The following is a 16,303-nucleotide window of genomic DNA, read 5'->3' as shown; positions in this document are numbered from 1 at the left end:
AAATTTGTCAGACTTGTGTCAATGTGCAGTTGAGACACGTTTTATAGTCTGTGGCTTTTCTTTACATGTTTTGCTTGTCTGCAGTATTGTTGGAGGGAAAAAACATTCCTCTTCTAAGCATGGGGTTTGAATGTACTTGACTGCTCGTCTAGAGTTCACGCATGCCATTTAACTATTAACTGTCCAACGTACTTGATTATATCCTGATTTGTTTTTTAAGACAGTATCTTCAGAACTTGAATGTCAGTGGAGATGAGAACACAAATTTTCAAACGTATACAGATTTGTGTGTGTGAATTTTGAAGTATATAAGTTCGTATAATATGTTTGGAGAAGATGCAGAGTGATTTCAGCGGCACTGACCCATGCAAAATGAAGGCATGCGGTCTGTTTCAGGGAGAGGGGCCTCTCTGTCTCGTTCTCCATCTTGTGCTTCACTGGTCTTCCCCTCTCACATATCTCCCAAGTTACTTCCTCTCAAAGTAGGACATGTCCCCCCCACCTTACCTCAAGATGTTTCTCCCCCTTACCATCCCCTCCCCTTGCTCCATTCTCAGTGTCTTGCTCTGAAAAGGGGGAAAGAATGCTAAGCCTGCACAAATCTCAGTCATTATTAGTTTTACAGGAGCAGGGCTCATGTCACTCGGAGGCCCTGGCTTCACTTACACAAAAGACAGAGTAAAGAGAAAGGGGGAGAGAAAAAGAGAGAGCAGAAAGGGGGGGACAGAGATAGCAGGGTAGGGTAGTGTGAGAGAGCATGAATGGGTGTGTGAATAAGTCAGATAAGTGAACCTGTCCTGTCCTAACTGAAGAATTGGTTTGATTGTTAGGACATTGCAGAGCATTTTAAGATATTGCTGAATAAAAAAGAAAACATATTGCTAAACTCCACGACCCTTAGCTGCTGCTATCTGGTCTAACCCTCTGTTAATGCAGGGTAGTGCGAAAGCTGTGACAGATTTACCACCCTAAATTCTCTGTAATTATATCAACAGCAGATGGAGATTTTAGACAGAAGAATACAAAAGCAGATTTCATTCACTGTAGCCAGTGAATTAGATTATTTTAACTCTAGGCTTAGTTGCAAAAAAAATTTAACTTTCAATGTTCTTGTATTTGATGAAGAAATTAAAGAGAATTTGTTCATAAACTAGGCCAATTTTAGTCCAGTTGATACATGCAGCAGTGACCTGAACCCCAATTGCATTATATGTTAGTCCGGTTTCGAGGTTCTCGGTTTCATACCATTTTGATCAGACTAAGATGTTTGTGTGTATTTTAAAAGTCCACTTTGGGTTGGACTTACACAACAGTCTGTCTTTCTCCTATAGTTTCATATCCAAAGTGCTTGGTGATGAGCTTTGGTGTTTGTTTTGGTTCATATAAAGTTTCAAAATATTAATTTTGCCTCTAAAACTGTACAAAACTAAAGTATTACTTAAAGTAATATAGTATTTGTTAACTTTTGGAACATTTTTTCTGCGAACTATACTGTATATATTACACAATTTAATTTTATGATTGATATTGAAAACCTACATTCTGAAGCACTAAACTTTTTATCCATTTCCATCATGTACATTGAATTATAAATTGTAAAGGGCTTCCTTGGAGGCATTCTAGTAATTTACTGCTAACCACCTAATAATCTTTCTACGTATTTGTAACAGAAGCTAAAGATGTGGGTTAAGGTTTGATTGGTATTCTGCAGTGGAATGGAATCCATCTGCTCAGTTTACAGCAGTTTACAGTATGCTGTCATCCCAGACATGCTACCAAATACCTTATTCTGTCTGGGTATAAATGTGGAATTAACAGCAAACAAGTATGCTAAAATTAATTAAATAATTCTTGAACAAAATGTAGGGTGATATTATCCAGCTCACAGATATAATAACTTCAAGTATATGAACACATGACTCAACAAAACATTTATTCCAGCCTGGACCGTTTCCTTTTAGTTCTCAAATGACGCTTGTTTGGTTGTGAATGATAGCAAAGTGTAAATCAGTGTGTGTGTCAACCATACAATATAAAATGTCATGAGTGATAGAAGGAAGACTACAGTGATGAAGTCTACAGATGGATAATCAATCAGTTTAAAGACAAAGTCCACTTAAAAGACAAAACATTCTTTTATCTGACAGGTGCTCTTTGAAGGCAAAGATGGATGGTAGCTCTGTCTGCTAGATAGTATCTCAGGGGGCTTCATATCAGATGTTTATACTCTGACTGTTAAGATTTATTCCAGTCCAATTCATGGTGTAATAGTTGGTAGCTGTCCAGTAATGGATCTGGCTCAGAAAACTGGGCAACCCCCCAGTCACAACTGATGGTGATACAAGTATATTGTGTCTTTTTACACAAGTGACAAGACGATATGGGTGGCATATGTGTTGTAATGGAGACCAGCTTGGACATCTGCATGATAATTGTGGACTTTCAAGACCATTCTTATGTTGGTCCTCAGTTGTTTCTGTCTACCCAAAAAATTTACAAGAACAACATGTATACAGACATGGCTGCTTAAGTACAACATGTATATGTGTACTTATGAAATATTTGAATATCTTAAAGTTACATTTGAATACAATTTAGATAGTAGTACAGAAATCTTTGTTACTTTGTGAACAAATGTTGGCTTCCAGTCCAGTTTACTTCCTCATGTACAACACATTATTATTTCATAGATAAATTAAATGTTTATCTCATATTTCATATTAGCAGCAAGCTAGCATCTTATCTATGAATACCACGCCATTTAAATCCAGAACAATGAAAGACAGATTGACTTTCAAACGACACTTAGAGTGAACATCAGAGGTCAGGTTTCAGTTTTTTAACTTACATCTTCATGCACCAGACGGTTTGTTTCACAAAACCAGTTGGAAAGTCCTCCATGAAAACTATGAAACCTCGGAGTCACAAGGAATCAAGCCAAACCATACGGATCCAGTTGGTAAATTTAAGCTATTGCTCATTGTCATCACACTTAGAACCCACCTGCATCTTCCCCTGTAGGACCCTTGTCCAAACCGTTAGATTTTGGCCACAAATACCTTGACTGGCAAGAATTATTCTCTTCTCACTTTGATCTCATGGATCTCACAAGAACCTATAACGCCTGGTTACATATCATCAGAGATGGGAATCATTGGGTGTTTGGGTCTTTCAACAACTGAAACACCCGCTCCCTGCAACCCTCTGCATCATACCGAAACCATCTTGATTTGTAAAAGCACAGCCACTTTGCTATGCTCTAATATGCCTACATTTACCAATTGGCTTTTTTATTTTCTTCCTATCAGATGAGTTGAGTATGGATATTGGAACCAAGACAACTGACAGTGAGTCCTACATACTGGCAACACCACCCAGTGTCATACTTAGCAATGCTAGTGTGGCTAAGTATGGCCAAACCAAACAAACAGGTCATCATTTCATAGTTTCTTTAGTGTTTACCATCTACTCTGGTGGGCCACTCTAATGTCAACATAAGGAAGCCTGTTAAAGTCATTCATTCCAAATCAGGTGTGTCAGTGAGGGTCAGAGGTCCACCTAAGAGGTCAGGGGTCAGTTGTGATTGATTGATGTTAACTTTTACTTAAATCTGCTTTATTCTCTGGAACATAACAAAACATACATTTGTATGTGTAATTTGTGTAAAAACTGATGTTTGAGCTCCCAGTTTTACTTGTTTTGAATGCAGTTAAATTCTGCACTGTTGTGCCAAGTGAAGGTAGAAATAATTTGCTATTAAGTTCTTGCTCCAGTTGTACTGAGCACAGGACTTTCCAGCACTTAAACACACAGCTAACTTAAAATGAGTTTTCTTCTTTTGACATTCTGGGTATCAATAGCAGTAAAAATCTACTTTGGTCCTTTCAACTATCTTATATTTAAAAAGTTCCCAGCATTTGGAATGAATGTGCATCTGATAGAATGTGAACCCAGAGCAGATGGTTAATAAATCTCTGGCAAAATGGCAAATAGCCTGTGTTTGATTTGTTCTACAATTTGTGTTCAGACAGTGTAATAAAACAGATAACACACACACATATATGACTAAACAGAGGACACGGACAGAAGAACACTGTCCACTCCACTTTATGAGACTATCAACAAGATAAATCAGTTCAGAAATGTAAAATGTTTCAGTCTGGTAATACAATAAGATAATGTACTTCTGCATTTCGACAAAAAATGTATTCTGAGGTCTCACACATACAAATTGGCTGTGTGTGTGCCTGTAATTACATGCCTTTTAAGGAATGTATAAAATTTGGCAACACAGAGGCTTTTATGAGACAGCTGTTTAAAGATGCGGGTTGGCACTGGCTGATAGTAAATAAAAGATGAAGAAGATAAAAATGGAAAAGCTTAAAAAAAGAGGTTAGAAGACAAAAAATGCAGATACAAGGAGAGGAGAAGTCATCAAATGACAAGAGAAAAGAAGGCATTTGCACAGAACAAACACGGACATATGTGTTGTTTAACTTTAAAAACCAGAAAATCACTGAGGGAACTAAAACTCTCTGCTAAAATCTTCCATCTTGAAATGGTATGCTGAACTTGGGTGGGGATCCACACGATAAAAACACTAAACACACAAATAATGTCGGCACATTCTTGGAACCTCTCGGCAGTGTTTTACTCCATTTATTTAATTTTAATAGTGGAAATAACCCAGATCGCCCCATAAACACAAATATATTAGCAAAGGGCACATGCTCACTGAACTGCCTTTGTTTGAAGTAGTAATCTGTTTCAAGGTTCAGTTGTGGAGTGGGCGCGTGGGTCTGGTTGTTAGCTATCCTCATTAACCTAAACCACCTGTAGCTGCATTCATTATTTGTCATTGTCACCATGCCTTTCTTGTGATACCATGTCCCCCCCCCAATTCACTGTTAAATTCCCACAACATTTTCCAAAATCCTTTAAAGGCTCAAACCAACTTTAAAAAAAATTGACTGTAATCATGTAGCTCTGAGGATTTCTCCTGTTTATCTGTCTCCTCTTTCTTCATATTCCTTAGCTCTTTTCTTTTTTTTTTACCCTGTTTTCCCACTGTAATTTTCCTGCTGTTCCATTATTCATACAATGTTTCCATTGCTCTACTAAACGGACATTACATTACTCTACCTACAAAGATATAGCTTAAGTTCATATTTGTAAGCATATCAGTGTCTTATGTCTTCATAACTGTTCCTACGTGATGATGCGCACTGTCCACTTCTCTCTAGTGTTTACTTAGCAACAGGGATGGTGGAAAGTGCTAATCCATGAACATTTGGAACGCTGAACGGCATCATGCAAAAGGTTGCAAAGTCATTGTACTTTTCTACTTTCCTGACAACTTAATCCTTACTCCTCTTCTGCACTCCTAAATTGTTAGAATTAGGAGGTAAAAGTATGAAGGTAGGGATAGAATCAATGCTCATGGTTAGGTCAATATATTACAACATACTGTTACAAAAATCAACAAGGTTTGCAAAGAGGTTATATATTTTTGGATTCATGCAATGTGATTCTTCTCATGTCATGTGAACATTGCCAATCAGAAAGCAAAGAAACAGCTTAGGGAAACGTTTACCATCTCACAATTTAAAACCATGGCTGGTGAAACTAGAATGCCGCTGCACAAGAGGCAGACTGCTGCAGTAGCTCTGGCCATTTTTTTTCTGTGAAAAAACAGACTTCCTAAAGTTTTTTTGATGCTGGTTCAGATGCTGTGATGCTGGAATGATTTTGGTGGGTGACTGGCACTTTTATTTACATCTGTTATAATGCATAACCATGGCAACAGGAACGTTTTTGTTTTTTTTGCATATGGAGCAGCTCATTGAGCTTTCCAAAGCCCAAGAAAAGAGAATATGTCTAGGATGCAGAGCAGAAACAAAAGTTTAAACCATTTCTTCCTTTGATCATCATCGGAAGTGTGAATAATGGTTAATAATCGAATGCTCACAGAACTGCCCGTGTTCAAACAGAAATCTGTTACAAGGTTCAAAAATGAAGGAGGTGCGTGGGTCTTGTCATAAGTTTTTTAAACATTTTTTTTTACAAAGGCATGACTGTGAGGACAACTCTAACATATCTCTACACAGCTTTAAGACTGTATGGGCAGACAAATACTCGGGACAGGGAGTTAACAGTGAAAGAGGTGGGATTACACTGCTTGTAAATGACAGGTGGTTTAATCCTGGACATGTCACTGAGTTGGAGTGTCTCTGCACCCAAGATGATGAACTGTTGGCTGTGAGTTACTGTCCATGTTGTTTACTGAGAGTTCATCTGTGTTTCCTGGTGACAATATGTGAGTGTACTCATCAGCCAAGTTGTTGCCAAACCAGAGAAATACACCCCAATCCATTCAAGGGGATTTCTGAGGATTTCTAATGCACCTCTTTCAGCTTTACTTCAACATTCTAAATGTTTAACGTCTAATTTTATTTGATATATTTTGTTATCTATCTCTGATAATAGCATACATTTAATGATTAATTTACACAGGAGCTGTATGATTTATTGTTTTGGATTAGTGAAGTATAAGTAAGTGTACAAATGTCCTGTATCACATTTTCTAGTGAGACTGAGCTGCATTTTTCTCCATTCTCTTCCGCTCTCCCTCCTCCTACTGTTCTCACCTCTCTCGTCCTGCTACTGAGCACTTTGAACTCAGGTAGCTGTGTAGCATTCCTCAACATGACCTCAAGGTCAAAAAAAGAGAAAAAGAGAAAACTATTTCAGCTGTTTCTATAGTGACCCTCAGCTCAAAGTTTCCAGTGTGGGGTAGAACTGAGTTGGGGTGTGATTCAATATCTCCTCTCAGACTTCAAAGCTCTTCCTGTGTTTTCTGCTTTACAGGAGTTGATGTTGTAAGGCTAAAATGTTGATGGCTTCATATTCTCACTACTTCCGTTTTCTCTTTTTTGTCTTTTTTACACACACATCAACACACTTGTGGGCCAAGCGAAAATAGATTTGACTTCATTCTCTCCTTCTATAAGGTCTTTGCCCTTTACAATTTTGAAGGAAGACTTTAATGCATTTTTAAACCTATCTGATGATACTTTGAGTTGAACTCGTTTGGGACACAATAAAAATCCCCACTTTAGAGTTAATCAAACAATACGTCAATGCATGATTAAGGATCCTAAATTTGACTTGAGTCCAAGAAATACAGTCTTCAGCAAAAAAATAAAAAAACATGTTTAGCATTTCACTGGCAAACCTACGCACTTCAGTATCTAACTTCTTTATGGCTGAATAAAGAGGTGCGGGCACTTGCTATCTTTATATGCACAGCAGTTTTCAAATATTAACCTGATTAAGACCTTATTCACAAAAGAAACTATAATGTAAACAGCACACTTTGATCATCTTCACCCAAATAAGGTCATATACAGAGCAAGCAGTAATTAAATTAGACTATGTGGACTATGCCTGTCATACTCGCATTTTACAGATATGTTTAAACATTAACTCCAATATTATGTTTTACCAAAGTTTTAAGATAAAGAAAAAAATGTTATTGGAAGTGGTTTAATGTCCCAATAATTTTTTATCTTGTCAGGCATGTCATTTCTTCTAGATGAATTACCAACAAGTAACTTTATATTTCAGGTTAACTGGTTTTAAAATGCGGTTTTCCTTTCTTTAAACGAGCAGTAACGTGTGCATGTGTGGTCTTCTGGCAGTCACCCACAGTACACTTTGTGTCTGAGGGTGAATGTGTGTGTGGCTTTCATGTTATGAAACATCTATGAAACATGGATTATGTCTTTGTTTCAGTCTGATAGATCAAAGGCTTTTTCATTTGTCGTGGACAGTTTTTTCTTCTTCTTCTTCTTCTGTTTTCCACTGAAGTGTGTAGGGGCGTTTGAGTGTGTATATCTTGTGTCATTTAGTCTGGGGGGTATCCCAGTGTGGGCCACTGTTTGTAAAGCTCCCTTTAGAGTTTGTTATTGCAAGTTTATGGCGAGTGGCGTGTTTATTTATACTGGTTACTGTATATTTGATTTATTCCAGGTTGAATATGTTTATTTGGGTCCTCTTTTTTCTTCTGGGTTATAAAAGCTAGTTTTCTTGGTGGTTGCACACAGCAAACATTCTGCAGTGGCAGAGAAAAATAAAGAAAGGCTTTTCTCGCTGAATGAGCGCCTGCATTGACAATGACGAGAAATTTCTTGAACAAGTTAGAACTTATTTGGATGTTTCATCAGTGTAATTCCATTCAGCAAGTAGTTTAAACCTTTCAGTTATTATTTTGGGGGGAATTTTCTATCATTCTTCCTTCAAAATGTTTAGGTAATCCTTTTCTAGTAATCCTTATTGCTGTTCACTCAGTTTTTTTTTTGGTCTTCCAAACCTCAACTTGATCGCCATCATTCAAGTTAACAGTCACTTAGATGTAAAAATATTACACTTAGGGAACCGTTTCTCTTTTTTAAGTCAGTGTATGTATAAGGTCTTAAAATTACAAGAGTTATCTAAGAATAATTTTATACAGAGATGCCACAATTGTTAAATGGTACTCTTTTGCTGTTCACTCTCAAAAATTGTGCAAAACAAAAATAAAATAAATAAGCTTCATCTTAAACAATATGGCTTTTTGAGATCAGTTTATCCTCTACTCATTCTATTCACTGTAGAAGAAAGTACTGCCTTGTAGCAAAGAAAGTTGCAAAATGCAATATTCACAGCATTACACTGGGGGGAGCCATTGACACAAATTTGACTTTGTAACTCAGCATTGCACCATACATGACACGGAAGCAGTAAAGGATAAAAATGTGTGGTAACAAAGGGTTATTTAATTCAACACATGTAAAAAAAAGAGAAGGTTTTTTATTGTCACTTTTTACTACTGCGTAACTTTAAAGTATGGTATCTGCAGAGAGTTCAGTTTTCATTAAAGGCACTCTAGGGTTTGAATGAAAATTGTTAGCAGAGGGGAGGAGGTGAACTATTAGGTCTCACATTTTATAACAAAATCCCCTCTCTTTTTTTTTTTTTAGTTACAACTGTTTTGTCCTTGAAACTCATAATGCAGACAAAAGTGTCTGTGGTGCACAACATATAGCAGTCATAACATTAAAACCGCTGTCAGATAACATGAGTAACAGCTCTTATTAAAATGCAGTTATCTGTTTGGAAAACCTGCATCCTGGTATTTGTGTGGATATTACTTTCACACTTGTCAACCTGCCTAAACATGTATGCAGAGCAGTCAACCCCATCTCCTCCTATATGGCAACAGCAGCCTACCCAGTCAGGAAAGCGTTGGATAAAACTGTTCACGAAGGGCTCAAACACAATGATCAGGCCTCCAAACTCCATAGATACCAGTCTGTTGGGATATGTCAGAAGTATGTCCAAATAACAAAGACCTCACCGACAGAGCCCACAGGATCAATTGTATGAAACACTCCAGGGTATCCTAAAATGTTCTTTGAGCACGACTTGACTGGTCAGAGCTTTTTTTGTGGCATGAGGATGACTCACTCAATCTTAGGCAGGTGATCATAATGGGATGGGTGATCTGTGTGAATTTGTAGTGTTCAACAGAAGAAAAAAAAACAAGTCATCTTGTGGCATTACTTCATTATTCCAAAATTGATAATGAACCAGATCGGTAAGCTGCAAACTGTGCCTGTCAAATGAGATTTTAAGAATACTTCCTGTGCTGTGTGTGTGATTGAGAGAGGCGCTCCAAAGACAAAACATATATACCATGAGATTCCTGTTTATCCAGCAGATTAGGCTTCAGACAAACGCTATTGTCCTTGTTGTCCTCCATTTTTGAACAGATGTAATTTCAAAGAATTTTCATGTCATGTCTGGCTCTTTTTCTTCAACTCTGAGACTTCGTTCGACTTTGTCCATCTGCATACCATGGCCCTTTGTGACTGTACCCTGGTTCCTTCGGTTCATCTGATGGAGGATGAGCAAGAACAAAGCTGAGACAATGAGAGCCACTCCGGACATGAGAAAACCCGTCCCATAATTGTCCATTTTGTCAATGAAGAATCCTAAAAGGAGAAGCACAGTTGTTAATAATACTTTCCCTTTTCAGATGCAATTTTAAAAAATAATTTCATGAAATGACTGTAACACAGATACTGTGTGTCATATTAAGTGTCTGATCTCATTACTGATTGTCACTACAGTTCCGAACATCGGGCCCGCCCACTCTTTAGTGTTAATCAATCGCATTCATTTGAGTACTGTGTTAACATCCATCCACTCTCTGGTCTTCAAAGTACAAGAGTTGCTGATACAACAATATAAAAAAGTTAGAAATGAATAAAATCTGTGAGGTAACTGTTGTCTGCATTTGTACACTCTTTGCTTCAATTATGATTCAACTTTATGAGGTCAGTTACAACCTTTAGAATTCTCTAAGATATGGCTTTTATATGAGGTGGATTTTATAATAAATTAGTTAAAGAATTAGTTAAAGAAAAAAAAAGAAGAGAGAAATGCTTTTCAAAGGACTAACTAGATTTTTCCCCAAATCCATCATGCCAGTAACAAAGGACTCCATTGGATTTATAACCTCTTAACAAAAAGGAATTGGTAATCAGAAAATGCTTGCATTGCACATCCTTCAGCCTTGAGACTGAGATTCCATTCCCATATGGGCCCTAATCCATTACCTTGTTATTCAGTGTCTTTTTAGGATATTTTAACTTTCATTTTCAGGCACTGTTTGGTTCGGATAGGCACCAAAGCTACTCGATTAGGTTTAGGAAAAGATCAGGATTTTGGCAGCCTGACCTCACCAGCAAATTTACAGTACTTTTTATCGTCCCCTGAATGAAGTGCATTTAAAATCTCAGACCATTTCACAGAAGTTCCTGATGCTGGAGACCATAGAGAGGGAAGCCTGTTGCTTTTAGTGGTAAAAGTGTGTAATTTTACAACATTATGTGCCTCTATCATGTATTTGTAATGTCAGAGGTCAATGTAATATTTGGTAAATTATTTAATTCTATGAGACCAACTGGCAGACTCTGCCTCAGCTCAGAGAAAAAAAGAAAAGAAAAAAATAACCAAGCAAATACTAGCAGTCTGTTACACCTCAAAATACTCTCAGTCTGCATTTTTTTGCTCCACTCAATATACCAGTCTTCTTGGATATCCATAAATGGCATCACATGAACTATCCAAACTACAAGTATGAGAAAACATAATTTTCCACTCAGTTGGAGCAGTTTCCCCAGCCGATTTGATAGCTGAATGTGGTTTGAGGCAGTGCACTTTCTGGCAGTGGCGTCTGCCTCAATTCTAATTCAAGCTGGGTGTTTTTCAGGCTGTATTTACTGTTATTATTTAGACTTTGGTATAAGTGTGTGTCTTTTAATCAAGTTCCAATGCACACTGGTTTGTTAGACTGGTGGGGGAGCAGTGTGTTAAAAATATATTAGATATTATTTAACTGGAATAGATTAAAGGAGATGATTGTAAATTTCTTTTCCCCTGCAGCAAGCATGTATGAGACACTTTCAAGCCAGAATAAGTTATCCAATTTCTGTTCTAGGAGGGGTGGTAATAAATAAAATGTCATGCCACCTTCCTTAGAATTAAGTGCACAGATAAGCCCATAAATAATCTATAAACAACTTTATGTAATTTGATATGCCCGCATCGTGTTTGCTGATTGTTTGTGCTGCTCCAAAACAAAACAAAAAACAAGTGTCAAGAAAAATTTAAAAGAAGACTATTTGCCAACTGTGCAGTTTTTTTCTTTACTATTTTTCCGTTATGTTGCCACAGCTGCTCTAACTTTCTGTAAGACATAATATATGAAAATGTCACAAGTAACAGAATCCAGAGTCAGCTGGGAGAAAACTCCGTTTAACAGGAAAAAAGATATTTTGGAAAGCCATGAAATTAACAATTTCATAAACAGTCTCATGGTGTCATAACATTTAGTAGGTGAACATTAAAATTAGGGTCCTGTGGAACAACCAGTTAACAAAAGCCATGATTAATTGAAAGGTGGAGCTGTATGTCAGAGTGGTATCAAAATCTCATTTCGCTTGAATGAGGCTCACTGGGCTGCAGTTACTAGACTGAATGATGCATAAGCACTTCTATTGTGTGAGATTTAATGTGTTGGAAAAACACCACCAGGAAAATGATGATATACACTGTAATCTTGAAATTTTTCCATGGCTCTGCAAGTGAAGATTTTAGCAGGGAGTAAATGCAAGCTGCTACATACTGTGTCGCTATGTGTTTATTTCTAGCTTACACTAGAGTGGAGGATCACAAGGGATTCTACTGTAACGTCTCAAAGCTGATTTCAATTTCCTTTTGATATGCACATTAGGATGACTGTTTTTGCAGTTGACTATCAAAGCTCACCAGCAATGGGGGGCCCAAGCAGGCCTCCGCTGCTACGTATTAGCATGAAAAACCCCAGTGCGCTCCCGAACCTTTCGACGCCCACAATCTCAGGCAGCACAGTGATATGGATGGCAACTGTTGCGCCGTACACCAACCCATGAGCTGCACTAAAAGCAACCAGTTCTGAGAATGAGGAGGCCAGCGGGCATAGAAGCAGCACAGTGCCGAGCAGAATTACTGTAGCTGTCAGCTGCTGCACCTGGTAGGAGGAGAAAGAGTAAATAGGCTTTCCATCAGCTATTGCCTACACACACACTTGTAAAGAGCACATGCTTTGACAATTTATTCATTTTTTTTCACTTGGAGTTACATTAATAGAGTAATATAACTCATAAGTCAACATGAAGCTGAAACCTGCTGCTGGTTAGCTTATCTGTAAAGACTGAACCTGCAGGGGAGAGGGTGGCCTATAAATAAAATGTCTCCCAGAGGCTGGACATTAATTTGAGTTTACCAGGAAATTCAACAGCGAGTCTCCAGGAGGTTGCTGCTCCCTAACAAAAAAATTGTCGCTGTATGTACACAAGTCTATGTGAGATGAAACGCCTGATTAAATTAAATTTTCAGTTGACTTGAACTATCAATAACCCTATAATAAGTAATGTTATGTTTCTGTTAAATATGTACAAGAACCTTTTCAATCGTTGCTTTAGTTTATCACTACACAGAACTTACTGTCTCCACAAGTCTCAGGTTTGCCACCCAGCCAAAGAACACCCTTCCAAAGAGGTCCAGCACTGCAGAGATGGACATAAGTGCAGCTGCCTGGTACTCCTCGATCCCTTTACTGCGAGCATATGGCACCAGGAACAGAGATGGGGCGAAGAAACCGAGTGCAGCAAACACCCCAAACATAGAGTAGAACATGAATGGGGCATTTGTGATGAGGGTATAATCTACATACTGAAGGATTTTGGTCCTTAGTTTTGTCCTCCTTGAACTCCTTGCATAATCTTTGGTCAATTTAGGGTTCTCCTCAGGGTCTTCAAGAAACGTCGTAATTGGGTCCTGATCACACCCTCCAGATGTGTTCAGTTCTTTGTCCACTTGAAAGCTTGGTTTGATCTCGTCCAAGTCCTCTTTTGGGAGAAGTTGCAGGGACAAGCCTTCCTCCTCTGCTTTGACCTCACTCATACATGTAACCTCTCTTGCGGTTTTTAGGGGCCTAAGCAGCATACCACACACACACAGGTTAAGCTGTAGCCCCCCCAAGATTAGCAAAGCACCCCTCCAGGAGTAGCTGTCGATCAAAAACTGGAAGAGGGGTGTAAGGACAAAAGTGATGATGCATTCTCCAGAACTGGCCAAGGCGTTTGCCAGTGGACGCCTCCTCTCAAAGTACATGCCCACCATGGTCACTGTGGGGGTCCAGGTTAATGCATACCCAAAACCTGTAAGAAAGAGCAGAATATATTTCTGTGTGCATGCTTTGAGCTTGCTTTGTATGTGCGCATGTTTGAATGGAATCACTTACCATTTAGAAACCCTACTGTTAAGTAGAGTTCTATAAGGTTACGTGCAAAAGCCCCTAACACAACTCCTATGCTGCATATCAGTGCACCCATTATCACTACAGAACGATGGCTGTAGCGAGCGCTTAGTGCAGATGCTATCGGAGCTGCAGACAGAAAAATAAATGGGACAAATTATTCTGTTCAGCATATATCAGTTCAGAAAAGAAAAGTTGAATGTACTACAAATATTATTCAATTAGTTTTTTTCAGAACTTTAAGTATGTGTGAGTTTGTTTTGAGTCAATTGTAGGATTTAACATCAAAGTAAAAAGAGAGGACACCTTTTTTATGAACTAAACATAATTTGCAACTAATGTGGCTGAAATGGAGAGCTTTAGTGCATGCCATGATGCTCTAATGTGTAAGCTCTTCATCAAAGTGTCATGGCTACATGAAGTAGAAAACAGAACTGGTGATATTTACCTACAATATGAATGGTAGCCACTGCAATAGAGGTGATCCATGATGTTCCTGCTGCTGTGGTTTCAAAGTATCGGTGTATCTCAACATAAAATACACCAAAGGCTTTAATCACCCCAAAAGTCAAACCAAAGACAAGGAAGCAAGAGAGCAGGATGAACCAGGCATAGCCCCCGTCGGGGACTGTAGCTGGGTCCACAGCTACCCTTCTGTTGCGAGTCTTCACTGGAGAGTCCATGTTGACTTGCACTGGTCACTGCAACACTCAAATATCTGAAGAGAAACAGAAGGATGGTATCTTTTTTACATTTTGTACAGCAGTCACCTGTTCTATTGATATTAAGACCCAGTCTGATTCCAAGTCTGTTTTTAGTCGTCTGGCATTTACAAAGTATTATATAAGGGGAAGAGTTCATATTAATGACATAGTAAAAACTCAATTTTAAAAACGTGTACAGTCATGCTTTGAGAATCTACTCAAAGGTTTACAGAAGTATTCAATTTCAGCCATCACTTATAAACAATTAGAAAACTGTGGCTGTGTATTTATCTGCTTTTACACTTATTTTTCTCTTATTTCTTTATTGTTTGTGACATTTATAGGCTACAGTGTTTGAGCAGTGGCTGTAGCTTCCAAGCAATAACAGCATGCTGGATGATAGCACTATAAAACATAGTGTTAAAATTACATCTACATCTACTCTCTGCCCTGTTATGGAGTTACTTTGTGTTTATTATAGAATCAAACTGAAGAAATATGAAACTGAAGTGAATCACTTTACAGAAGGCTCCCTGTGTTTTACGCAGAAAGAAGAATAGACTTTACAGCTGGGTTCCACAGAGAATATTGACCATAACACATTACAAATAATAAACCCTATGAAAGTTATTGGTTATTTAAAGATTTACCATATCACCCAAACAAAACATTGGTGCTTACAGAAGGCTACAGCTTTTTCTCCTTCCAAAAGTACCCCATCACCTCAAAGCTGAAAAGGCTTTACCAATCAGAAAACACTGAAGTAACACACTGTAGTCCTATCTGAGTCTGGCCAATCTTAAGTATCAGCTCTCTGTTCAAACAGTAAAAAGAAAGTCGCTGTGACTCACTTAACTTAGGAAGTAGGCACGGATTATCACCATGGTCAAACTTTAAATCCATAACCTCTGTCTAACTAATTCAGACTTCTTTCCCCCCCTTTACCTGCTTTAAATGGTACTGCTGCACAACTAGCTTTGCTTGTTTAGTTTTCTGCTGTCTTGTTTCAAGTTATACCTCCTTTTTGTACCTCATCCACTCTAATTGCTGCTTCAACTTGAAATCCAACTATTTCTTCTGTTGTTCAAAGGTTAAACTACCTCAGTTTAGCACCACAGTACCTCCTCGGCTGGGAGAAGGCTGGCCACAGTTCACTCCAGTCTCAATCAGCCCCTTCTTCAAAGCTGCTTTCACCTCGTATTTAAGCTTCTTATCTGCTACTTATAATGCTCTGCAAGTTTCAGGAGCTGCTCTTTCGTGCAGTACTCCAAGGCGGGCTCTAAGGGACCTGAATGAAACTATACAATGAAACTATGTAATTAACAACTGAAGCCAAAACTGAGGAGACGGGAAGCAAGAAAACCCCAAGCTGTGCTAACACAAGAAAAACTAAATACCCAACTCACCCCTGGTCTTTGTGCTGTGGAGAGAATATGGAAACCAGGCAACTGAAAACTGGGGAACTCTCATGGCCACTGAGGTGCTCCCATGCTAATAGACCTACTTATCAACGTCGATCAGAAGTTAAATACCACAAGTCCTTGAGGGGAACATGCAACAAAGCCTAATGGGGGTAAGGTACTCATGTCTAATTTACATCATAGCTAAAACCCAAATTTAGCCCATTATCATTTAAATCAATCAGCTAATCCACTGACTAAAGGGAACAAAGACCTCCGTCTACCAGGAGAGA

The 16,303-nt window shown here is 38.3% G+C and overlaps 1 protein-coding gene across 1 annotated transcript; it reads right to left on the bottom strand.

The window, feature by feature from the left end:
* Positions 1-9,013: 9,013 nt before the first annotated feature.
* Positions 9,014-16,080, bottom strand: LOC142384567 (monocarboxylate transporter 13). The gene is made up of 6 exons (XM_075470867.1): positions 16,017-16,080; positions 14,355-14,600; positions 13,892-14,035; positions 13,093-13,808; positions 12,376-12,616; positions 9,014-10,034 (listed from the first exon to the last, which is right to left on the bottom strand). The coding sequence occupies exons 1-6, from the start codon at positions 16,078-16,080 to the stop codon at positions 9,832-9,834; spliced, it is 1,614 nt and encodes a 537-aa protein (XP_075326982.1). The 3' UTR covers positions 9,014-9,831.
* Positions 16,081-16,303: the final 223 nt, after the last annotated feature.

The sequence above is a fragment of the Odontesthes bonariensis genome, chromosome 7 (assembly GCF_027942865.1).
Source record: "Odontesthes bonariensis isolate fOdoBon6 chromosome 7, fOdoBon6.hap1, whole genome shotgun sequence".
Classification (NCBI taxonomy): domain Eukaryota; kingdom Metazoa; phylum Chordata; class Actinopteri; order Atheriniformes; family Atherinopsidae; genus Odontesthes; species Odontesthes bonariensis.
The sequence above is the reverse complement of the archived record's forward strand: the minus strand, read 5'-3'. Positions and strand labels throughout refer to the sequence as shown.

Coding starts and splice junctions, on each gene's coding strand:
- LOC142384567 (XM_075470867.1), bottom strand. CDS start 16,080: ATGAGAGTTCCCCAGTTTTCAGTTGCCTGGTTTCCATATTCTCTCCAC. Junction 14,036..14,354: donor GGCTACCATTCATATTGTAG/GTAAATATCACC, acceptor TTCTGTCTGCAG/CTCCGATAGCATCTGCACTA. Junction 13,809..13,891: donor AACAGTAGGGTTTCTAAATG/GTAAGTGATTCC, acceptor TCTTTCTTACAG/GTTTTGGGTATGCATTAACC.